The 26,110-nt window shown below is 52.7% G+C and overlaps 1 protein-coding gene across 5 annotated transcripts in view; it reads right to left on the reverse strand.

Annotated features, from left to right (window-relative positions):
• Nucleotides 1-746: 746 nt before the first annotated feature.
• LOC144486551 (large neutral amino acids transporter small subunit 3-like) overlaps nt 747-26,110 on the reverse strand; it is a 90,082-nt gene continuing 64,718 nt past the window's right edge. For all 5 annotated transcript variants that reach the window (XM_078204606.1, XM_078204601.1, XM_078204604.1 and 2 more), the window contains 6 exons: nt 24,858-24,893; nt 21,508-21,631; nt 6,467-6,611; nt 6,248-6,321; nt 4,896-5,019; nt 747-1,847 (listed from right to left, as the gene is read on the reverse strand). In XM_078204606.1, the coding sequence (XP_078060732.1) occupies nt 1,629-1,847; nt 4,896-5,019; nt 6,248-6,321; nt 6,467-6,611; nt 21,508-21,631; nt 24,858-24,893 (722 nt within the window). In that variant the 3' untranslated portion in view covers nt 747-1,628. The remainder of the gene's footprint in view (nt 1,848-4,895; nt 5,020-6,247; nt 6,322-6,466; nt 6,612-21,507; nt 21,632-24,857; nt 24,894-26,110) is intronic.

Here is a 26,110-nt window from a genome sequence, read left to right on the forward strand (position 1 = left end):
TTCCAGGATTGTTATTGGACATCAGTCAGTCCCCGTGTGGTGTAGGTACACCCACAGTGCTGTTAGGGAGGGAGTTCCAGGATTGTTATTGGACATCAGTCAGTCCCCGTGTGGTGTAGGTACACCCACAGTGCTGTTAGGGAGGGAGTTCCAGGATTGTTATTGGACATCAGTCAGTCCGTGTGGTGTAGGTACACCCACAGTGCTGTTAGGGAGGGAGTTCCAGGATTTGGACCCAGCGACACTGAAGGAACAGCCGATATATTTCCAAGTCGGGATGGTGAGTGACTCGGAGGGGAGCCTCCAGGTGGGGGTGTTCCCAGGTATCTGCTGCCCTTGTCCTTCTAGATGGTAGAGGTGGTGGGTTTGGAAGGTGCTGCCTAAGGAGCCTTGGTGAGTCGCTGCGGTGCATCTTGTAGATGGTACACACGGCTGTCACTGTGCGTCGGGGGTGGAGGGAGTGAGTGTTTGTGGTCAGCGTGTCGATCGAGCGGGGCTGCTTTGTCCTGGATGGTGTTGAGCTTCTCGAGTGTTGTTGGGAGCCGCACCCATCCAGGCGAGTGGAGAGTGTTCCATCACACTCCTGACTGTGTCCTTGTAGATGGTGGACAGGCTTTGCGGGGGGAGTCAGGTGGTGAGTTACTTGCAAACAAAAAGAGGGCTGAAGTCCTGAGAGTGTCCCCCGAGGATCGCTCCCCATGCAATAGACACTGCCCCCACTCCTAACCCCCCACCCCACCCCCCTACTGTGTTTCTATGTTTCTAAAAAGCGTTCAGACAGTTACATGGGTAAGATGGGTATCGAGGGATATGGGCCAAATGGGGGCAATTGGGATACGTTTAGGGGTTTTAAAAAAAAAGGGCGGCATGGACAGGTTGGGCCGAAGGGCCTGTTTCCATGCTGTAAACCTCTGTGACTCCACAACCACTGGTATTGTGGCCTGGGTATAACAGATCTTGCGGAGTCTACATCCTCCCACAACCCTCACCCCCGTTACTTCTCCATGGCAACACCTCGACCAAGCAGCTCCCCCCTGCCCTCCCGCGGCATACACATCGTTGCGAGAGAAATTTGGCGTTCCAGTGAGGGCTTTGGTCGCGAGGTAATACTCCAGACAACAACATAACGTCTTCCGGCAGGAATAAATAAGTTGCGAGGCAGGGAAAAATAGGACTCGAGGGAAGGGAATTCCGATACGGGGCGCGGTAGTGAGGGAGAGGAATTGACTCTTAATGCTAACCCTTTGGATTACTGCCAATGGCCAAAAAAATATATATATTTATAAATATATATATACCCAGAGTGATCGATATTAACAAAAATATTATCATATTGTCTCCATATTTTTTAAAAATATAAAAACAAGACATAAAATCACCCCCTGGACAAGAAAACATGAAAGTAGAGGACTATTTACAAGGTTGCCAAGGTTAAAAGCCTGACCTTCCCCCACAGGCCTCTACAATAAGTAGAGGCCGCGGTTTCTCCCACAAACATGTGTTCGCAAACACGTATGTGTTTCATGTTGTGTGGGAAACAGCAAAAGCAAAAGGAATAAGGGGAGGTGATGAGGAGTTTGAGGGTTCAGTTAGGCAGGAGAGGCTAAGGGCAGGCTTCTCCTGCCTGACTAGGCCGAACTCTCGTTGCTAGGCAGCAGGCCGTTGCGGGAGGCCTCGTCAGCCAGCTTGCCGGGCGGGAGGCCGTCTGGTGGACCCGTCCCCTCGGCCGGGAGCTCCGAACCACAGCTGGCCATCCCTCTGGCCTTCAGGACGTTCCGACGGTGGTACCACAGGTAGCCGGGGAGCAGGAAGCCGATGGAAGACAGAATCAGCAGGCCGATATTCACCTGAGGACGGGGAAGGATGGAAAGGATGTCAAATCAGACTCAACCACACCCCGCGCCTGCAACACAGAGACATCAAAGCAATGTTATCGCTTCATAAATTAGCACCGGGCCGCACGGGGAGGGCAGTCAGGGGGCTTCGAGTTTGGTCAAGGAAAGAGGTTTAAAATATGCCTGAGAGAGACAGAGAGAGAGAGAGAGACAGAGACAGAGAGAGAGAGAGACAGAGAGAGAGAGACAGAGAGAGACAGAGAGAGAGAGAGAGACAGAGACAGAGAGAGAGAGAGACAGAGAGAGAGAGACAGAGAGAGAGAGACAGAGAGACAGAGAGAGAGAGAGACAGAGAGAGAGAGACAGAGAGAGAGAGACAGAGAGAGAGAGACAGAGAGACAGAGAGAGAGACTGGGAGAGAGAGAGAGACAGAGAGAGAGAGACAGAGAGAGACAGAGAGAGAGAGACAGAGAGAGAGAGTGAGAGAGACAGGGAGAGGGAGAGAGACAGAGAGAGAGAACGTGAAGATAGAGTAAGGAGCAGAGGTTTACGGAATTCCAGATCTCAGTGACCCCCCTTCCCCCAGGCAGCTGAAGGCACGGCCGCCAATGGCGGAGCGATTAAAACTGGAGGATGCTCAAGAGGCCGGAATTGGAGGAATGCCGAGATCTGGGAGGTTACAGAGATAGGGAGGGGTGTAGGGGCTGGAGGAGGTTACAGAGATAGGGAGGGGTGTCGGGTCTGGAGGAGGTTACAGAGATAGGGAGGGGTGTAGGGGCTGGAGGAGGTTACAGGGATAGGGAGGGGTGTAGGGGCTGGAGGAGGTTACAGAGATAGGGAGGGGTGTAGGGGCTGGAGGAGGTTACAGAGATAGGGAGGGGTGTCGGGGCTGGAGGAGGTTACAGAGATAGGGAGGGGTGGAGAGGCTGGAGGAGGTTACAGAGATAGGGAGGGGTGTAGAGGCTGGAGGAGGTTACAGAGATAGGGAGGGGTGTAGGGGCTGGAGGAGGTTACAGAGATAGGGAGGGGTGTAGGGGCTGGAGGAGGTTACAGGGATAGGGAGGGGTGTAGGGGCTGGAGGAGGTTACAGAGATAGGGAGGGGTGTAGGGGCTGGAGGAGGTTACAGAGATAGGGAGGGGTGTCGGGGCTGGAGGAGGTTACAGAGATAGGGAGGGGTGTAGGGGATGGAGGAGGTTACAGAGATAGGGAGGGGTGTAGGGGCTGGAGGAGGTTACAGAGATAGGGAGGGGTGTAGGGGCTGGAGGAGGTTACAGAGATAGGGAGGGGTGTCGGGGTTGGAGGAGGTTACAGAGATAGGGAGGGGTGTCGGGGTTGGAGGAGGTTACAGAGATAGGGAGGGGTGTAGGGGCTGGAGGAGGTTACAGAGATAGGGAGGGGGTGTAGGGGCTGGAGGAGGTTACAGAGATAGGGAGGGGTGTAGGGGCTGGAGGAGGTTACAGAGATAGGGAGGGGTGTAGAGGCTGGAGGAGGTTACAGAGATAGGGAGGGGTGTAGGGGCTGGAGGAGGTTACAGAGATAGGGAGGGGTGTAGGGGCTGGAGGAGGTTACAGGGATAGGGAGGGGTGTAGGGGCTGGAGGAGGTTACAGAGATAGGGAGAGGTGTCGGGGCTGGAGGAGGTTACAGAGATAGGGAGGGGTGTAGGGGCTGGAGGAGGTGACAGAGATAGGGAGGGGTGTAGGGGCTGGAGGAGGTGACAGAGATAGGGAGGGGTGTAGGGGCTGGAGGAGGTTACAGAGATAGGGAGAGGTGTCGGGGCTGGAGGAGGTTACAGAGATAGGGAGGGGTGTTGGGGCTGGAGGAGGTTACAGAGATAGGGAGGGGTGTAGGGGATGGAGGAGGTTACAGAGATAGGGAGGGGTGTAGGGGCTGGAGGAGGTTACAGAGATAGGGAGGGGTGTCGGGGCTGGAGGAGGTTACAGAGATAGGGAGGGGTGTCGGGGCTGGAGGAGGTTACAGAGATAGGGAGGGGTGTAGGGGCTGGAGGAGGTTACAGAGATAGGGAGGGGTGTAGGGGCTGGAGGTTGTTATGGAGAGAGGCTGGGGGTGAATGAGGGGCATTTGGTTGTTGTTCAAATGTGGGAGGTTTGGGGGATTAGGAGCTCAGAGGGGCAGCACCCAGAAGACAGGAACAGAATGAGGCCACTCGGCCCATCGAGTCTGCTCCGCCATTCAATCATGGCTGATATTTTTCTCATCCCCATTCTCCTGCCTTTTCCCCATAACCCCTGATCCCCTTATTAATCAAGAACCTGTCTATCTCTGTCTTAAAGACACTCAATGACCCGACCTCCTCTGTGACAAAGAGTTCCACAGATTCCCCACTCTCTGGCTGAAGAAATTCCTCCTCATCTCTGTTTTAAAGGTTCGTCCCTTTAGCCTGAGGTTGTGCCTCTGGTTCTAGTTTTTCCCACTAGTGGAAATATCCTCTCCACGTCCACTCTATCCAGGCCTCGCAGTATCCTGTAAGTTTCAATAAGATCCCCCCTCATCCTTCTAAACCCCATCGAGTATCGACCCAGAGTCCTCAACCGTTCCTCATACGACAAGCTCTTCATTCCAGGGATCATTCTTGTGAACCTCCTCTGGACCCTTTCCAAGGCCGGCACATCCTTCCTTAGATACGGGGCCCAAAACTGCTCACAATATTCCAAATGGAGTCTGACCAGAGCCTTATACAGCCTCAGAAGTCCATCCCCGCTCTTGTATTCTAGCCCTCTCGACATGAATGCTAACATTGCATTTCCCTTCCTAACTGCCGACTGAACCTGCACGTTAACCTTAAGAGAATCTTGAACAAGGACTCCCAAATCAATTGTGTTTCTGATTGCCTAGTGATGCCTACCCCAGTCGAATAGCCAATGAGGCACAACTTGAGCGCACAGGGGGGCGGTGGGGGTGGATTACTGGGGATCGTAGCCCAGCAGTGAGACAGCGGGAGGGAGTTACGAGAGCGTTCTCTGCGCCACATCGTAACATTGCCCCCCCCCCGACACCGACATAACCCCGACTTGACCTCAGGATCCCTCTGCCCACTTACCCAGAAGGGGTCGCCTTTGAGTGGACCAAGCATGACCATGAAGAGGAGTTGTTGGAAGAGGGCAAACACAGCACTGACCAGCGACTGGAGGCCAATCAGGGATCCAAAATGATTCGTCGGGTACCTGCGGACAACAAGCAGAGGTCACCATAGCAAGTTCCCGAACCCTGCTCACAAACTCTGAACCCCCGTTCCCCCACAATTGCAGTCAGACCCCGGGGGGGGGGGGGGGAATGCCTCCCTGTCGGAGGGGGGGGTTAACTTTCTCACCCAGCCTCTTCCCCACATTTACACTCAGACATAGGGCAGCCTGTAACCCGATCGGAGAGAAAGTAACCCTCTCACCCAGCCTCTTCCCCACATTTAGACTCAGACAGAGGGCAGCCTGTAACCCGATTGGAGAGAGAGTAACCCTCTCACCCAGCCTCTTCCCCACATTTACACTCAGACATAGGGCAGCCTGTAACCCGATCGGAGAGAGAGTAACCTTCTCACCCAGCCTCTTCCCCACATTTAGACTCAGACATAGGGCAGCCTGTAACCCGATCGGAGAGAGATTAACCCTCTCACCCAGCCTCTTCCCCACATTTACACTCAGACATAGGGCAGCCTGTAACCCGATCGGAGAGAGAGTAACCCTCTCACCCAGCCTCTTCCCCACATTTACACTCAGACATAGGGCAGCCTGTAACCCGATCGGAGAGAGAGTAACCCTCTCACCCAGCCTCTTCCCCACATTTACACTCAGACATAGGGCAGCCTGTAACCCGATCGGAGAGAGAGTAACCCTCTCACCCAGCCTCTTCCCCACATTTACACTCAGACATAGGGCAGCCTGTAACCCGATCGGAGAGAGATTAACCCTCTCACCCAGCCTCTTCCCCACATTTAGACTCAGACATAGGGCAGCCTGTAACCCGATCGGAGAGAGAGTAACCCTCTCACCCAGCCTCTTCCCCACATTTACACTCAGACATAGGGCAGCCTGTAACCCGATCGGAGAGAGAGTAACCCTCTCACCCAGCCTCTTCCCCACATTTACACTCAGACATAGGGCAGCCTGTAACCCGATCGAGAGAGATTAACCTTCTCCCCCACCCTCTCCCCCACCGTCTCCCCGCATTTAGACTCAGACACAGGGCAGCCTGTAGCCCAATCGGAAGGGGATTAACCCTCTCACCCACTCTCTCCCCACATTTAGACTCAGACATAGGGCAGCCTGTAACCCGATCGGAGGGGGGATTAACCCTCTCACCCACTCTCTCCCCCACACATACATACAGTCCATTCTCCCATTCTTCAGGCAGACTATCCATACGATGCCTCACACTGTGGATCAGCCAGAGACTTACACAACAGCGTAGAGACCCCCACAGGCAGAGTGGATGAATCCTCGGACCACTGTATGAAAGATAAAGGTGAGATACTGGGGGAAGGAGAGAGAGAGAGAACAGTGTTAGTCCCAGCATCAGCGAACAGTGTAATCCAGAGTCTGGATCTACTCCTGGTCTCTGGGTCACAGTTTGAACACCTGGCTATCGGGGAGTGCGAACTCCGTCCCAGTTACTTACCTGCAGGGGCAGAATGTTGATCAGACAGGTGACTCCAAACGCCACCAGTAAGAGATTGGTGAACACAAAAGCTCTGATGGCGTTGGTCAGTTTCTGGATTGTTCTATCCCGTGGTTTCTTTCCGACAGGAGGAACTGTCATGGTCCTGAGGCGGAGAAAATAGGAGTGAGTCAGTATTATCGGAGGACTGATGTTAATCCAGCTCCCTCACACTGTCACTGAGTAACCCCTCTCCCCCAGCACCCTGTGTTACTGACTGTATCTGTACTGATGTTAATCCAGCTCCCTCACACTGTCACTCAGTAACCCCTCTCCCCCCAGCACCCTGTGTTACTGACTGTATCTGTACTGATGTTAATCCAGCTCCCTCACACTGACACTCAGTAACCTCTCCCCCCAGCACCCTGTGTTACTGACTGTATCTGTACTGATGTTAATCCAGCTCCCTCACACTGTCACTCAGTAACCCCTCTCCCCCAGCACCCTGTGTTACTGACTGTATCTCTACTGATGTTAATCCAGCTCCCTCACACTGTCACTCAGTAACCCCTCTCCCCCCAGCACCCTGTGTTACTGACTGTATCTGTACTGATGTTAATCCAGCTCCCTCACACTGACACTCAGTAACCTCTCCCCCCAGCACCCTGTGTTACTGACTGTATCTGTACTGATGTTAATCCAGCTCCCTCACACTGTCACTCAGTAACCCCTCTCCCCCCAGCACCCTGTGTTACTGACTGTATCTGTACTGATGTTAATCCAGCTCCCTCACACTGACACTCAGTAACCTCTCCCCCCAGCACCCTGTGTTACTGACTGTATCTGTACTGATGTTAATCCAGCTCCCTCACACTGACACTCAGTAACCCCTCTCCCCCAGCACCCTGTGTTACTGACTGTATCTGTACTGATGTTAATCCACCTCCCTCACACTGTCACTCAGTAACCCCTCTCCCCCCAGCACCCTGTGTTACTGACTGTATCTGTACTGATGTTAATCCAGCTCCCTCACACTGTCACTCAGTAACCCCTCTCCCCCAGCACCCTGTGTTACTGACTGTATCTGTACTGATGTTAATCCAGCTCCCTCACACTGTCACTCAGTAACCCCTCTCCCCCAGCACCCTGTGTTACTGACTGTATCTGTACTGATGTTAATCCAGCTCCCTCACACTGTCACTCAGTAACCCCTCTCCCCCCAGCACCCTGTGTTACTGACTGTATCTGTACTGATGTTAATCCAGCTTCCTCACACTGTCACTCAGGAACCTCTCCCCCAGCACCCTGTGTTACTGACTGTATCTGTACTGATGTTAATCCCGCTCCCTCACACTGTCACTCAGTAACCCCTCTCCCCCAGCACCCTGTGTTACTGACTGTATCTGTACTGATGTTAATCCAGCTCCCTCACACTGTCACTCAGTAACCCCTCTCCCCCAGCACCCTGTGTTACTGACTGTATCTGTACTGATGTTAATCCCGCTCCCTCACACTGTCACTCAGTAACCCCTCTCCCCCAGCACCCTGTGTTACTGACTGTATCTGTACAGATGTTAATCCAGCTCCCTCACACTGTCACTCAGTAACCCCTCTCCCCCAGCACCCTGTGTTACTGACTGTATCTGTACTGATGTTAATCCAGCTCCCTCACACTGTCACTCAGTAACCCCTCTCCACCAGCACCCTGTGTTACTGACTGTATCTGTACTGATGTTAATCCAGCTCCCTCACACTGTCACTCAGTAACCCCTCTCCCCCCAGCACCCTGTGTTACTGACTGTATCTGTACTGATGTTAATCCAGCTCCCTCACACTGACACTCAGTAACCTCTCCCCCCAGCACCCTGTGTTACTGACTGTATCTGTACTGATGTTAATCCAGCTCCCTCACACTGTCACTCAGTAACCCCTCTCCCCCAGCACCCTGTGTTACTGACTGTATCTGTACTGATGTTAATCCAGCTCCCTCACACTGTCACTCAGTAACCCCTCTCCCCCCAGCACCCTGTGTTACTGACTGTATCTGTACTGATGTTAATCCAGCTCCCTCACACTGACACTCAGTAACCTCTCCCCCCAGCACCCTGTGTTACTGACTGTATCTGTACTGATGTTAATCCAGCTCCCTCACACTGTCACTCAGTAACCCCTCTCCCCCCAGCACCCTGTGTTACTGACTGTATCTGTACTGATGTTAATCCAGCTCCCTCACACTGACACTCAGTAACCTCTCCCCCCAGCACCCTGTGTTACTGACTGTATCTGTACTGATGTTAATCCAGCTCCCTCACACTGACACTCAGTAACCCCTCTCCCCCAGCACCCTGTGTTACTGACTGTATCTGTACTGATGTTAATCCACCTCCCTCACACTGTCACTCAGTAACCCCTCTCCCCCCAGCACCCTGTGTTACTGACTGTATCTGTACTGATGTTAATCCAGCTCCCTCACACTGTCACTCAGTAACCCCTCTCCCCCAGCACCCTGTGTTACTGACTGTATCTGTACTGATGTTAATCCAGCTCCCTCACACTGTCACTCAGTAACCCCTCTCCCCCAGCACCCTGTGTTACTGACTGTATCTGTACTGATGTTAATCCAGCTCCCTCACACTGTCACTCAGTAACCCCTCTCCCCCAGCACCCTGTGTTACTGACTGTATCTGTACTGATGTTAATCCAGCTCCCTCACACTGTCACTCAGTAACCCCTCTCCCCCCAGCACCCTGTGTTACTGACTGTATCTGTACTGATGTTAATCCAGCTTCCTCACACTGTCACTCAGGAACCTCTCCCCCAGCACCCTGTGTTACTGACTGTATCTGTACTGATGTTAATCCCGCTCCCTCACACTGTCACTCAGTAACCCCTCTCCCCCAGCACCCTGTGTTACTGACTGTATCTGTACTGATGTTAATCCAGCTCCCTCACACTGTCACTCAGTAACCCCTCTCCCCCAGCACCCTGTGTTACTGACTGTATCTGTACTGATGTTAATCCAGCTCCCTCACACTGTCACTCAGTAACCCCTCTCCACCAGCACCCTGTGTTACTGACTGTATCTGTACTGATGTTAATCCAGCTCCCTCACACTGTCACTCAGTAACCCCTCTCCCCCCAGCACCCTGTGTTACTGACTGTATCTGTACTGATGTTAATCCAGCTCCCTCACACTGTCACTCAGTAACCCCTCTCCCCCAGCACCCTGTGTTACTGACTGTATCTGTACTGATGTTAATCCAGCTCCCTCACACTGTCACTCAGTAACCCCTCTCTCCCAGCACCCTGTGTTACTGACTGTATCTGTACTGATGTTAATCCAGCTCCCTCACACTGTCACTCAGTAACCCCTCTCCCCCAGCACCCTGTGTTACTGACTGTATCTGTACTGATGTTAATCCAGCTGCCTCACACTGTCACTCAGTAACCCCTCTCCCCCAGCACCCTGTGTTACTGTATCTGTACTGATGTTAATCCGGCTCCCTCACACTGTCACTCAGTAACCCCTCTCCACCAGCACCCTGTGTTACTGACTGTATCTGTACTGATGTTAATCCAGCTCCCTCACACTGTCACTCAGTAACCCCTCTCTCCCCAGCACCCTGTGTTACTGACTGTATCTGTACTGATGTTAATCCAGCTCCCTCACACTATCACTCAGTAACCCCTCTCTCCCCAGCACCCTGTGTTACTGACTGTATCTGTACTGATGTTAATCCAGCTCCCTCACACTGTCACTCAGTAACCTCTCCCCCCAGCGCCCTGTGTTACTGACTGTATCTGTACTGATGTTAATCCAGCTCCCTCACACTGTCACTCAGTAACCCCTCTCTCCCCAGCACCCTGTGTTACTGACTGTACCTGTACTGATGTTAATCCAGCTCCCTCACACTGTCACTCAGTAACCCCTCTCCCCCAGCACCCTGTGTTACTGACTGTGTCTGTACTGATGTTAATCCAGCTCCCTCACACTGTCACTCAGTAACCCCTCTCCCCCAGCACCCTGTGTTACTGACTGTATCTGTACTGATGTTAATCCAGCTCCCTCACACTGTCACTCAGTAACCGCTCTCCCCCAGCACCCTGTGTTACTGACTGTATCTGTACTGATGTTAATCCAGCTCCCTCACACTGTCACTCAGTAACCCCTCTCCCCCAGCACCCTGTGTTACTGACTGTATCTGTACTGATGTTAATCCAGCTCCCTCACACTGTCACTCAGTAACCCCTCTCCCCCCAGCACCCTGTGTTACTGACTGTATCTGTACTGATGTTAATCCAGCTCCCTCACACTGTCACTCAGTAACCCCTCTCCCCCAGCACCCTGTGTTACTGACTGTATCTGTACTGATGTTAATCCAGCTGCCTCACACTGTCACTCAGTAACCCCTCTCCCCCAGCACCCTGTGTTACTGACTGTATCTGTACTGATAATCCAGCTCCCTCACACTGTCACTCAGTAACCCCTCTCCCCCAGCACCCTGTGTTACTGTATCTGTACTGATGTTAATCCGGCTCCCTCACACTGTCACTCAGTAACCCCTCTCCCCCAGCACCCTGTGTTACTGACTGTATCTGTACTGATGTTAATCCAGCTCCCTCACACTATCACTCAGTAACCCCTCTCTCCCCAGCACCCTGTGTTACTGACTGTGTCTGTACTGATGTTAATCCAGCTCCCTCACACTGTCACTCAGTAACCTCTCCCCCCAGCGCCCTGTGTTACTGACTGTATCTGTACTGATGTTAATCCAGCTCCCTCACACTGTCACTCAGTAACCCCTCTCTCCCCAGCACCCTGTGTTACTGACTGTATCTGTACTGATGTTAATCCAGCTCCCTCACACTGTCACTCAGTAACCCCTCTCCCCCAGCACCCTGTGTTACTGACTGTATCTGTACTGATGTTAATCCAGCTCCCTCACACTGTCACTCAGTAACCGCTCTCCCCCCAGCACCCTGTGTTACTGTATCTGTACTGAGTTAATCCACCTCCCTCACACTGTCACTCAGTAACCCCTCTCCCCCCAGCACCCTGTGTTACTGACTGTGTCTGTACTGATGTTAATCCAGCTCCCTCACACAGTCACTCAGTAACCCCTCTCCCCCCAGCACCCTGTGTTACTGACTGTATCTGTACTGATGTTAATCCACCTCCCTCACACTGTCACTCAGTAACCCCTCTCCCCCAGCACCCTGTGTTACTGACTGTATCTCTACTGAAGTTAATCCAGCTGCCTCACACTGTCACTCAGTAACCCCTCTCCCCCAGCACCCTGTGTTACTGACTGTATCTGTACTAATGTTAATCCACCTCCCTCACACTGTCACTCAGTAACCCCTCTCCCCCCAGCACCCTGTGTTACTGACTGTATCTGTACTGATGTTAATCCAGCTCCCTCACACTGTCACTCAGTAACCTCTCCCCCAGCACCCTGTGTTACTGACTGTATCTGTACTGATGTTAATCCAGCTCCCTCACACTGTCACTCAGTAACCCCTCTCCCCCAGCACCCTGTGTTACTGACTGTATCTGTACTGATGTTAATCCAGCTCCCTCACACTGTCACTCAGTAACCCCTCTCCCCCCAGCACCCTGTGTTACTGACTGTACCTGTACTGAAGTTAATCCAGCTCCCTCACACTGTCACTCAGTAACCCCTCTCTCCCAGCACCCAGTGTTACTGACTGTGTCTGTACTGATGTTAATCCAGCTCCCTCACACTGTCACTCAGTAACCCCTCTCCCCCCAGCACCCTGTGTTACTGACTGTATCTGTACTGATGTTAATCCAGCTTCCTCACACTGTCACTCAGTAACCCCTCTCCCCCCAGCACCCTGTGTTACTGACTGTATCTGTACTGATGTTAATCCAGCTCCCTTACACTGTCACTCAGTAACCCCTCTCCCCCCAGCACCCTGTGTTACTGACTGTATCTGTACTGATGTTAATCCAGCTCCCTCACACTGTCACTCAGTAACCCCTCTCTCCCAGCACCCTGTGTTACTGACTGTGTCTGTACTGATGTTAATCCAGCTCCCTCACACTGTCACTCAGTAACCCCTCTCCCCCCAGCACCCTGTGTTACTGACTGTATCTGTACTAATGTTAATCCAGCTCCCTCACACTGTCACTCAGTAACCCCTCTCCCCCAGCACCCTGTGTTACTGACTGTATCTGTACTAATGTTAATCCAGCTCCCTCACACTATCACTCAGTAACCCCTCTCCCCCAGCACCCTGTGTTACTGACTGTATCTGTACTGATGTTAATCCAGCTGCCTCACACTGTCACTCAGTAACCCCTCTCCCCCAGCACCCTGTGTTACTGACTGTATCTGTACTGATAATCCAGCTCCCTCACACTGTCACTCAGTAACCCCTCTCCCCCCAGCACCCTGTGTTACTGACTGTATCTCTACTGATGTTAATCCAGCTCCCTCACACTGTCACTCAGTAACCCCTCTCCCCCAGCACCCTGTGTTACTGACTGTATCTGTACTGATGTTAATCCAGCTCCCTCACACTGTCACTCAGTAACCTCTCTCCCCCAGCACCCTGTGTTACTGACTGTGTCTGTACTGATGTTAATCCAGCTCCCTCACACTGTCACTCAGTAACCCCTCTCCCCCAGCACCCTGTGTTACTGTATCTGTACTGATGTTAATCCGGCTCCCTCACACTGTCACTCAGTAACCCCTCTCCACCAGCACCCTGTGTTACTGTATCTGTACTGATGTTAATCCGGCTCCCTCACACTGTCACTCAGTAACCCCTCTCCACCAGCACCCTGTGTTACTGACTGTATCTGTACTGATGTTAATCCAGCTCCCTCACACTGTCACTCAGTAACCCCTCTCTCCCCAGCACCCTGTGTTACTGACTGTATCTGTACTGATGTTAATCCAGCTCCCTCACACTGTCACTCAGTAACCTCTCCCCCCAGCGCCCTGTGTTACTGACTGTATCTGTACTGATGTTAATCCAGCTCCCTCACACTGTCACTCAGTAACCTCTCCCCCCAGCGCCCTGTGTTACTGACTGTATCTGTACTGATGTTAATCCAGCTCCCTCACACTGTCACTCAGTAACCTCTCCCCCAGCGCCCTGTGTTACTGACTGTATCTGTACTGATGTTAATCCAGCTCCCTCACACTGTCACTCAGTAACCCCTCTCTCCCCAGCACCCTGTGTTACTGACTGTATCTGTACTGATGTTAATCCAGCTCCCTCACACTATCACTCAGTAACCCCTCTCTCCCCAGCACCCTGTGTTACTGACTGTATCTGTACTGATGTTAATCCAGCTCCCTCACACTGTCACTCAGTAACCCCTCTCCCCCAGCACCCTGTGTTACTGACTGTATCTGTACTGATGTTAATCCAGCTCCCTCACACTGTCACTCAGTAACCCCTCTCCCCCAGCACCCTGTGTTACTGACTGTATCTGTACTGATGTTAATCCAGCTCCCTCACACTGTCACTCAGTAACCCCTCTCCCCCAGCACCCTGTGTTACTGTATCTGTACTGATGTTACTCCAGCTGCCTCACACTGTCACTCAGTAACACCTCTCCCCCAGCACCCTGTGTTACTGACTGTATCTCTACTGATGTTAATCCAGCTCCCTCACACTGTCACTCAGTAACCCCTCTCCCCCAGCACCCTGTGTTACTGTATCTGTACTGATGTTAATCCGGCTCCCTCACACTGTCACTCAGTAACCCCTCTCCCCCAGCACCCTGTGTTACTGACTGTATCTGTACTGAGTTAATCCACCTCCCTCACACTGTCACTCAGTAACCCCTCTCACCCAGCACCCTGTGTTACTGACTGTATCTGTACTGATGTTAATCCAGCTCCCTCACACTGTCACTCAGTAACCCCTCTCCCCCAGCACCCTGTGTTACTGACTGTATCTCTACTGATGTTAATCCAGCTCCCTCACACTGTCACTCAGTAACCCCTCTCCCCCAGCACCCTGTGTTACTGACTGTGTCTGTACTGATGTTAATCCAGCTCCCTCACACTGTCACTCAGTAACCCCTCTCTCCCCAGCACCCTGTGTTACTGACTGTATCTGTACTGATGTTAATCCAGCTCCCTCACACTGTCACTCAGTAACCCCTCTCTCCCCAGCACCCTGTGTTACTGACTGTATCTGTACTGATGTTAATCCACCTCCCTCACACTGTCACTCAGTAACCCCTCTCTCCCCAGCACCCTGTGTTACTGACTGTATCTGTACTGATGTTAATCCAGCTCCCTCACACTGTCACTCAGTAACCCCTCTCCCCCAGCACCCTGTGTTACTGACTGTATCTGTACTGATGTTAATCCAGCTCCCTCACACTGTCACTCAGTAACCCCTCTCCCCCCAGCACCCTGTGTTACTGACTGTATCTGTACTGATGTTAATCCAGCTCCCTCACACTGTCACTCAGTAACCTCTCCCCCCAGCGCCCTGTGTTACTGACTGTATCTGTACTGATGTTAATCCAGCTCCCTCACACTGTCACTCAGTAACCCCTCTCTCCCCAGCACCCTGTGTTACTGACTGTACCTGTACTGATGTTAATCCAGCTCCCTCACACTGTCACTCAGTAACCCCTCTCCCCCAGCACCCTGTGTTACTGACTGTGTCTGTACTGATGTTAATCCAGCTCCCTCACACTGTCACTCAGTAACCCCTCTCCCCCAGCACCCTGTGTTACTGACTGTATCTGTACTGATGTTAATCCAGCTCCCTCACACTGTCACTCAGTAACCGCTCTCCCCCAGCACCCTGTGTTACTGACTGTATCTGTACTGATGTTAATCCAGCTCCCTCACACTGTCACTCAGTAACCCCTCTCCCCCAGCACCCTGTGTTACTGACTGTATCTGTACTGATGTTAATCCAGCTCCCTCACACTGTCACTCAGTAACCCCTCTCCCCCCAGCACCCTGTGTTACTGACTGTATCTGTACTGATGTTAATCCAGCTCCCTCACACTGTCACTCAGTAACCCCTCTCCCCCAGCACCCTGTGTTACTGACTGTATCTGTACTGATGTTAATCCAGCTGCCTCACACTGTCACTCAGTAACCCCTCTCCCCCAGCACCCTGTGTTACTGACTGTATCTGTACTGATAATCCAGCTCCCTCACACTGTCACTCAGTAACCCCTCTCCCCCAGCACCCTGTGTTACTGACTGTGTCTGTACTGATGTTAATCCAGCTCCCTCACACTGTCACTCAGTAACCCCTCTCCCCCAGCACCCTGTGTTACTGACTGTATCTGTACTGATGTTAATCCAGCTCCCTCACACTGTCACTCAGTAACCGCTCTCCCCCCAGCACCCTGTGTTACTGTATCTGTACTGAGTTAATCCACCTCCCTCACACTGTCACTCAGTAACCCCTCTCCCCCAGCACCCTGTGTTACTGACTGTGTCTGTACTGATGTTAATCCAGCTCCCTCACACAGTCACTCAGTAACCCCTCTCCCCCCAGCACCCTGTGTTACTGACTGTATCTGTACTGATGTTAATCCACCTCCCTCACACTGTCACTCAGTAACCCCTCTCCCCCAGCACCCTGTGTTACTGACTGTATCTCTACTGAAGTTAATCCAGCTGCCTCACACTGTCACTCAGTAACCCCTCTCCCCCAGCACCCTGTGTTACTGACTGTATCTGTACTAATGTTAATCCACCTCCCTCACACTGTCACTCAGTAACCCCTCTCCCCCCAGCACCCTGTGTTACTGACTGTATCTGTACTGATGTTAATCCAGCTCCCTCACACTGTCACTCAGTAACCTCTCCCCCAGCACCCTGTGTTACTGACTGTATCTGTACTGATGTTAATCCAGCTCCCTCACACTGTCACTCAGTAACCCCTCTCCCCCAGCACCCTGTGTTACTGACTGTATCTGTACTGATGTTAATCCAGCTCCCTCACACTGTCACTCAGTAACCCCTCTCCCCCCAGCACCCTGTGTTACTGACTGTATCTGTACTGAAGTTAATCCAGCTCCCTCACACTGTCACTCAGTAACCCCTCTCTCCCAGCACCCAGTGTTACTGACTGTGTCTGTACTGATGTTAATCCAGCTCCCTCACACTGTCACTCAGTAACCCCTCTCCCCCCAGCACCCTGTGTTACTGACTGTATCTGTACTGATGTTAATCCAGCTTCCTCACACTGTCACTCAGTAACCCCTCTCCCCCCAGCACCCTGTGTTACTGACTGTATCTGTACTGATGTTAATCCAGCTCCCTTACACTGTCACTCAGTAACCCCTCTCCCCCCAGCACCCTGTGTTACTGACTGTATCTGTACTGATGTTAATCCAGCTCCCTCACACTGTCACTCAGTAACCCCTCGCTCCCAGCACCCTGTGTTACTGACTGTGTCTGTACTGATGTTAATCCAGCTCCCTCACACTGTCACTCAGTAACCCCTCTCCCCCCAGCACCCTGTGTTACTGACTGTATCTGTACTAATGTTAATCCAGCTCCCTCACACTGTCACTCAGTAACCCCTCTCCCCCAGCACCCTGTGTTACTGACTGTATCTGTACTAATGTTAATCCAGCTCCCTCACACTATCACTCAGTAACCCCTCTCCCCCAGCACCCTGTGTTACTGACTGTATCTGTACTGATGTTAATCCAGCTGCCTCACACTGTCACTCAGTAACCCCTCTCCCCCAGCACCCTGTGTTACTGACTGTATCTGTACTGATAATCCAGCTCCCTCACACTGTCACTCAGTAACCCCTCTCCCCCCAGCACCCTGTGTTACTGACTGTATCTCTACTGATGTTAATCCAGCTCCCTCACACTGTCACTCAGTAACCCCTCTCCCCCAGCACCCTGTGTTACTGACTGTATCTGTACTGATGTTAATCCAGCTCCCTCACACTGTCACTCAGTAACCTCTCTCCCCCCAGCACCCTGTGTTACTGACTGTATCTGTACTGATGTTAATCCAGCTCCCTCACACTGTCACTCAGTAACCCCTCTCCCCCAGCACCCTGTGTTACTGACTGTATCTGTACTGATGTTAATCCAGCTGCCTCACACTGCCACTCAGTAACCCCTCTCCCCCAGCTCACTGTGTTACTGACTGTATCTGTACTGATGTTAATCCAGCTGCCTCACACTGCCACTCAGTATCCCCTCTCCCCCAGCACCCTGTGTTACTGACTGTGTCTGTACTGATGTTAATCCAGCTCCCTCACACTGTCACTCAGTAACCCCTCTCCCCCAGCACCCTGTGTTACTGTATCTGTACTGATGTTAATCCGGCTCCCTCACACTGTCACTCAGTAACCCCTCTCCACCAGCACCCTGTGTTACTGTATCTGTACTGATGTTAATCCGGCTCCCTCACACTGTCACTCAGTAACCCCTCTCCACCAGCACCCTGTGTTACTGACTGTATCTGTACTGATGTTAATCCAGCTCCCTCACACTGTCACTCAGTAACCCCTCTCTCCCCAGCACCCTGTGTTACTGACTGTATCTGTACTGATGTTAATCCAGCTCCCTCACACTGTCACTCAGTAACCTCTCCCCCCAGCGCCCTGTGTTACTGACTGTATCTGTACTGATGTTAATCCAGCTCCCTCACACTGTCACTCAGTAACCTCTCCCCCCAGCGCCCTGTGCTACTGACTGTATCTGTACTGATGTTAATCCAGCTCCCTCACACTGTCACTCAGTAACCTCTCCCCCAGCGCCCTGTGTTACTGACTGTATCTGTACTGATGTTAATCCAGCTCCCTCACACTGTCACTCAGTAACCCCTCTCTCCCCAGCACCCTGTGTTACTGACTGTATCTGTACTGATGTTAATCCAGCTCCCTCACACTATCACTCAGTAACCCCTCTCTCCCCAGCACCCTGTGTTACTGACTGTATCTGTACTGATGTTAATCCAGCTCCCTCACACTGTCACTCAGTAACCCCTCTCCCCCAGCACCCTGTGTTACTGACTGTATCTGTACTGATGTTAATCCAGCTCCCTCACACTGTCACTCAGTAACCCCTCTCCCCCAGCACCCTGTGTTACTGACTGTATCTGTACTGATGTTACTCCAGCTGCCTCACACTGTCACTCAGTAACACCTCTCCCCCAGCACCCTGTGTTACTGACTGTATCTCTACTGATGTTAATCCAGCTCCCTCACACTGTCACTCAGTAACCCCTCTCCCCCAGCACCCTGTGTTACTGTATCTGTACTGATGTTAATCCGGCTCCCTCACACTGTCACTCAGTAACCCCTCTCCCCCAGCACCCTGTGTTACTGACTGTATCTGTACTGAGTTAATCCACCTCCCTCACACTGTCACTCAGTAACCCCTCTCCCCCAGCACCCTGTGTTACTGACTGTATCTGTACTGATGTTAATCCAGCTCCCTCACACTGTCACTCAGTAACCCCTCTCCCCCAGCACCCTGTGTTACTGACTGTATCTCTACTGATGTTAATCCAGCTCCCTCACACTGTCACTCAGTAACCCCTCTCCCCCAGCACCCTGTGTTACTGACTGTGTCTGTACTGATGTTAATCCAGCTCCCTCACACTGTCACTCAGTAACCCCTCTCTCCCCAGCACCCTGTGTTACTGACTGTATCTGTACTGATGTTAATCCAGCTCCCTCACACTGTCACTCAGTAACCCCTCTCTCCCCAGCACCCTGTGTTACTGACTGTATCTGTACTGATGTTAATCCACCTCCCTCACACTGTCACTCAGTAACCCCTCTCTCCCCAGCACCCTGTGTTACTGACTGTATCTGTACTGATGTTAATCCAGCTCCCTCACACTGTCACTCAGTAACCCCTCTCCCCCAGCACCCTGTGTTACTGACTGTATCTGTACTGATGTTAATCCAGCTCCCTCACACTGTCACTCAGTAACCCCTCTCCCCCCAGCACCCTGTGTTACTGACTGTATCTGTACTGATGTTAATCCAGCTCCCTCACACTGTCACTCAGTAACCCCTCTCTCCCAGCACCCTGTGTTACTGACTGTATCTGTACTGATGTTAATCCAGCTCCCCCACACTGACACTCAGTAACCCCTCTCCCCCAGCACCCTGTGTTACTGACTGTATCTGTACTGATGTTAATCCAGCTCCCTCACACTGTCACTCAGTAACCCCTCTCCCCCAGCACCCTGTGTTACTGACTGTATCTGTACTGATGTTAATCCAGCTCCCTCACACTGTCACTCAGTCACCCCTCTCGCCCCAGCACCCTGTGTTACTGACTGTATCTGTACTGATGTTAATCCAGCTCCCTCACACTGCCACTCAGTAACCTCTCCCCCCAGCGCCCTGTGTTACTGACTGTATCTCTACTGATGTTAATCCAGCTCCCTCACACTGTCACTCAGTAACCCCTCTCCCCCAGCACCCTGTGTTACTGACTGTATCTGTACTGATGTTAATCCAGCTCCCTCACACTGTCACTCAGTAACCCCTCTCCCCCCAGCACCCTGTGTTACTGACTGTATCTGTACTGATGTTAATCCAGCTCCCTCACACTGTCACTCAGTAACCCCTCTCTCCCAGCACCCTGTGTTACTGACTGTATCTGTACTGATGTTAATCCAGCTCCCTCACACTGTCACTCAGTAACCCCTCTCCCCCAGCACCCTGTGTTACTGACTGTATCTGTACTGATGTTAATCCAGCTCCCTCACACTGACACTCAGTAACCCCTCTCCCCCAGCACCCTGTGTTACTGACTGTATCTGTACTGATGTTAATCCAGCTCCCTCACACTGTCACTCAGTAACCCCTCTCCCCCAGCACCCTGTGTTACTGACTGTATCTCTACTGATGTTAATCCAGCTCCCTCACACTGACACTCAGTAACCCCTCTCCCCCAGCACCCTGTGTTACTGACTGTATCTGTACTGATGTTAATCCAGCTCCCTCACACTGCCACTCAGTAACCCCTCTCCCCCCAGCACCCTGTGTTACTGACTGTCTCTGTACTGATGTTAATCCAGCTCCCTCACACTGCCACTCAGTAACCCCTCTCCCCCCAGCACCCTGTGTTACTGACTGTATCTCTACTGAGTTAATCCACCTCCCTCACACTGTCACTCAGTAACCCCTCTCCCCCAGCACCCTGTGTTACTGACTGTATCTCTACTGAGTTAATCCACCTCCCTCACACTGTCACTCAGTAACCCCTCTCCCCCAGCGCCCTGTGTTACTGACTGTATCTGTACTGATGTTAATCCAGCTCCCTCACACTGTCACTCAGTAACCCCTCTCCCCCCAGCACCCTGTGTTACTGACTGTATCTCTACTGAGTTAATCCACCTCCCTCACACTGTCACTCAGTAACCCCTCTCCCCCAGCACCCTGTGTTACTGACTGTATCTCTACTGATGTTAATCCAGCTGCCTCACACTGTCACTCAGTAACCCCTCTCCCCCAGCACCCTGTGTTACTGACTGTATCTATACTGATGTTAATCCAGCTCCCTCACACTGTCACTCAGTAACCCCTCTCCCCCAGCACCCTGTGTTACTGACTGTATCTGTACTGATGTTAATCCAGCTCCCTCACACTGTCACTCAGTAACCCCTCTCTCCCCAGCACCCTGTGTTACTGACCGTATCTGTACTGATGTTAATCCAGCTCCCTCACACTGTCACTCAGTAACCCCTCTCCCCCAGGACCCTGTGTTACTGACTGTATCTGTACTGATGTTAATCCAGCTCCCTCACACTGTCACTCAGTAACCCCTCTCCCCCAGCACCCTGTGTTACTGACTGTATCTCTACTGAGTTAATCCACCTCCCTCACACTGTCACCCAGTAAACCCTCTCCTCCCAGGGATCTCTGTGACAGGCTGGAGAAGGGGCTGAATGGGGCCTCCTCCTGTTCCTGTGTTACAGGCTGGAGAAGGGGCTGAATGGCCGCCTCCTGTTCCGGTGTAACAGGCTGGAGAAGGGGCTGAATGGCCTCCTCCTGTTCCTGTGTAACAGGCTGGAGAAGGGGCTGAATGGCCTCCTCCTGTCTCTCACCTGACCGAGGTTGCTGGTGTGTCGACACATTCCTTCATACGCCAGTCCATGACGCAGCCAATCAGGGGAGAGGTAAATAGGCACAGCAACTGGAGGATCCCAAATATCGACGAATAGAAATTGACTGTGGGCGGAGAGAGAAAGGGGTTAATTTAGTTCCTCTGAGGCGTGTCAGTCATCTCCGTCCGCAGAGATCTGCCTGGGATGGACCTGAGCCTTGCCTGCTCCCTGTGTGTGTGTGTGTGTGTATTTTGACCTCAGGACCAGTGTGCTGCAGTAACCAGTCCCCACCACCAGATGCCCCCACAGCCCCAAATGAGGAAGCCTCACCGGCCACCTGGTGGTAACGACACGTAACTGCACCCACCTGAGACCCAGAGAAGGAGGCCATTCAGCCCATCGGGTCTGCATCGACTCTCCAACAGAATATCCCACCAGTCCTTAACCCGCACATCTTTGGACACGAAGGGACAATTTCTGACTTTCTACTCCTAACCTACTGTCTCAGGAGGCTAAGGAAATTCGGCATGTCAGCTACGACTCTCACCAACTTTTACAGATGCCCCATAGAAAGCATTCTTTCTGGTTGTATCACAGCTTGGTCTGGGGCTCCTGCTCTGCCCAAGACCGCAAGGAACTACAAAGGGTCGTGAATGTAGCCCAATCCATCACGCAAACCAGCCTCCCATCCATTGACTCTGTCTACACCTCCCGCTGCCTCGGGGAAAAGCAGCCGGCATAATCAAGGACCCCACGCACCCCGGACATTCTCTCTTCCACCTTCTTCCGTCGGGAAAAAAGATACAAATGTCTGAGGTCACGGACCGACCGACTCAAGAACAGCTTCTTCCCTGCTGCTGTCAGACTTTTGAATGGACCTACCTCGCATTAAGCTGATCTTTCTCTACACCCTAGCTATGACTGTAACACTACATTCTACACCCTCTCCTTTCCTTCTCTATGAACGGTATGCTTTGTATAGCGCGCAGGAAACAATACTTTTCACTGTATGCTAATACATGGGACAATAATAAATCAAATCAAACCAAAAATTTAGCACGGCCAATCTAACGAACCTGTCACAATATCTCTTTCCATTTCAGGTTAATAAATGTATTAATCTATAAATATTTAAGCAGATTCCAGTCGCTACCAAATATTCGATATGCATTAAATGCATTTTCTCTTATTCAGGTAGTCATGGTTACTCAACAATGTACTGCCTCAGCACTGACCCTCTGACACTGCGGCACTCCCTCAGCACTGACCCTCTGACAGTGCGGCACTCCCTCAGCACTGACCCTCTGACAGTGCGGCACTCCCTCAGCACTGACCCTCTGACAGTGCGGCACTCCCTCAGCACTGACCCTCTGACAGTGCGGCACTGCCTCAGCACTGACCCTCTGACAGTGCGGCACTCCCTCAGTACTGACCCTCTGACAGTGCGGCACTCCCTCAGCACTGACCCTCTGACAGTGCGGCACTCCCTCAGTACTGACCCTCTGACAGTGCGGCACTCCCTCAGTACTGACCCTCTGACAGTGCGGCACTCCCTCAGCACTGACCCTCTGACAGTGCGGCACTCCCTCAGAACTGACCCTCCCGACAGTGCGGCACTCCCTCAGCACTGACCCTCTGACAGTGCGGCACTCCCTCAGCACTGACCCTCTGACAGTGCGGTATTCTCTCAGCACTGACCCCCTGACAGTGCGGCGCTCCCTCAGCACTGACCCTCTGACAGTGCGGCACTCCCTCAGCACTGACCCCCTGACAGTGCGGCACTCCCTCAGTACTGACCCTCTGACAGTGCGGCACTCCCTCAGCACTGACCCTCTGACAGTGCGGCACTCCCTCAGAACTGACCCTCTGACAGTGCGGCACTGCCTCAGCACTGACCCTCTGACAGTGCGGCACTCCCTCAGCACTGACCCTCTGACAGTGCGGCACTCCCTCAGCACTGACCCTCTGACAGTGCGGCACTCCCTCAGCACTGACCCTCTGACAGTGCAGCACTCCCTCAGCACTGACCCTCTGACAGTGCGGCACTCCCTCAGCACTGACCCTCTGACAGTGCGGCACTCCCTCAGCACTGACCCTCTGACAGTGCGGCACTCCCTCAGCACCGACCCTCTGACAGTGCGGCACTCCCTCAGCACTGACCCTCTGACAGTGCGGCACTCCCTCAGCACTGACCCTCTGACAGTGCGGCACTCCCTCAGCACTGACCCTCTGACAGTGCGGCACTCCCTCAGCACTGTCCCTCTGACAGTGCGGCACTCCCTCAGCACTGACCCTCTGACAGTGCGGCACTCCCTCAGTACTGACCCTCTGACAGTGCGGCACTCCCTCAGCACTGACCCTCTGACAGTGCGGGACTCCCTCAGCACTGACCCTCTGACAGTGCGGCACTCCCTCAGCACTGACCCTCTGACAGTGCGGCACTCCCTCAGCACTGACCTTCTGACAGTGCGGCACTCCCTCAGCACTGACCCTCTGACAGTGCGGCGCTCCCTCAGCACTGACCCTCTGACAGTGCGGCACTCCCTCAGCACTGACCCTCTGACAGTGCGGCACTCCCTCAGCACTGACCCTCTGACAGTGCGGCGCTCCCTCAGCACTGACCCTCTGACAGTGCGGCACTCCCTCAGCACTGACCCTCTGACAGTGCGGCACTCCCTCAGCACTGACCCTCTGACAGTGCGGCACTCCCTCAGCACTGACCCTCTGACAGTGCGGCATTCCCTCAGCACTGACCCTCGGACAGTGCGACTGTACCTACATTAGGGGACATCACACTTTTAGGGATGCCACATCGAACCATTAAAACTAGAAGCAGGAGGAGACCATTCGTCCCTTTGAGCCTGCTCCGCCAGTCATTACGACCATTGGCTAATCCTCTATCTCACTCCACACTCCCGCTCTCTCCCCGTCACTCCTTTAGCGTCTAGAAATCTCTCTATTTCCTTTGTAAATAGATTCAGTGACTCGGTCCCTCAAGGCTTTCTGTGGTAGAGATTTCCACAGCTTCACCAGCCTCTGAGTGAGGAAATCTCTCCTCATCTCCGCCCGAAATGGTCTCCCCCGTATCCTGAGACCCCCTCGTTCTCGACCCCCCCCAGACAGAGGAAACTACATCCCTGTATCCGGTCTGCCCACCCCGTCAGAATGTTACACCTTCCAATCAGATCCCCTCTCATTCTCTGAAACTCCGGTGAATACAGGCCCGGTCACCCCCAATCTCTCCTCGAGTGACAACCCCGCCATCCCAGGAATCAGTCTGGTGATCCTTCGCTGCACTCCCTCTGCGGCTAAGGTTCGAGGTCTTGCCGCGTTCCACATCTCACACTCACCAATGTCATCTGCTTCATGTAATAACTCGTCATTTTCTGAAAAAGAAAATTAGCAACAATCATCATTAATTAAATTCACTCCTTTAGTCAAATATCTGTACACTGACTGGTGTCTCTCAGTCCCCCCTCTCTCAGGGAGATATCTGTACACTGTACCCTCTCTCTCTCTCAGGGAGATATCTGTACACTGACTGGTGTCTCTCAGTCCCCTCTCTCTCAGGGAGATATCTGTACACTGACTGGTGTCTCTCAGTCCTCTCTCTCTCTCTCTCTCTCAGGGAGATGTCTGTACACTGACTGGTGTCTCTCAGTCCTCTCTCTCTCTCAGGGAGATGTCTGTACACTGACTGGTGTCTCTCAGTCCCCTCTCTCACTCTCTCAGGGAGATATCTGTACACTGACTGGTGTCTCTCAGTCCCCTCTCTCTGTCTCAGGGAGATATCTGTACACTGACTGGTGTCTCTCAGTCCCCTCTCTCTCTCTCAGGGAGATATCTGTACACTGACTGGTGTCTCTCAGTCCCCCCTCTCTCTCTCAGGGAGATATCTGTACACTGACTGGTGTCTCTCAGTCCCCTCTCTCTGTCTCAGGGAGATATCTGTACACTGACTGGTGTCTCTCAGTCCCCCCTCTCTCAGGGAGATATCTGTACACTGACTGATGTCTCTCGGTCCCCTCTCTCTCTCTCAGGGAGATATCTGTACACTGACTGGTGTCTCTCAGTCCTCTCTCTCCCTCTCTCAGGGAGATATCTGTACACTGACTGGTGTCTCTCAGTCCTCTCTCTCCCTCTCTCAGGGAGATATCTGTACACTGACTGGTGTCTCTCAGTCCTCTCTCTCCCTCTCTCAGGGAGATATCTGTACACTGACTGGTGTCTCTCAGTCCCCCCTCTCTCAGGGAGATATCTGTGCACTGACTGGTGTCTCTCAGTCCTCTCCCTCTCTCAGGGAGATATCTGTACACTGACTGGTGTCTCTCAGTCCCCTCTCTCTCTCTGGGAGATATCTGTACACAGACTGGTGTCTCTCAGTCCCCCCTCTCTCAGGGAGATATCTGTACACTGACTGGTGTCTCTCAGTCCCCTCTCTCTCCCTCTCTCAGGGAGATATCTGTACACTGACTGGTGTCTCTCAGTCCCCTCTCTCTCTCAGGGAGATATCTGTACACTGACTGGTGTCTCTCAGTCCCCCCTCTCTCTCTCAGGGAGATATCTGTACACTGACTGGTGTCTCTCAGTCCTCTCTCTCTCT

The sequence above is a fragment of the Mustelus asterias genome, unplaced genomic scaffold (genome assembly GCF_964213995.1).
Source record: "Mustelus asterias unplaced genomic scaffold, sMusAst1.hap1.1 HAP1_SCAFFOLD_395, whole genome shotgun sequence".
Classification (NCBI taxonomy): domain Eukaryota; kingdom Metazoa; phylum Chordata; class Chondrichthyes; order Carcharhiniformes; family Triakidae; genus Mustelus; species Mustelus asterias.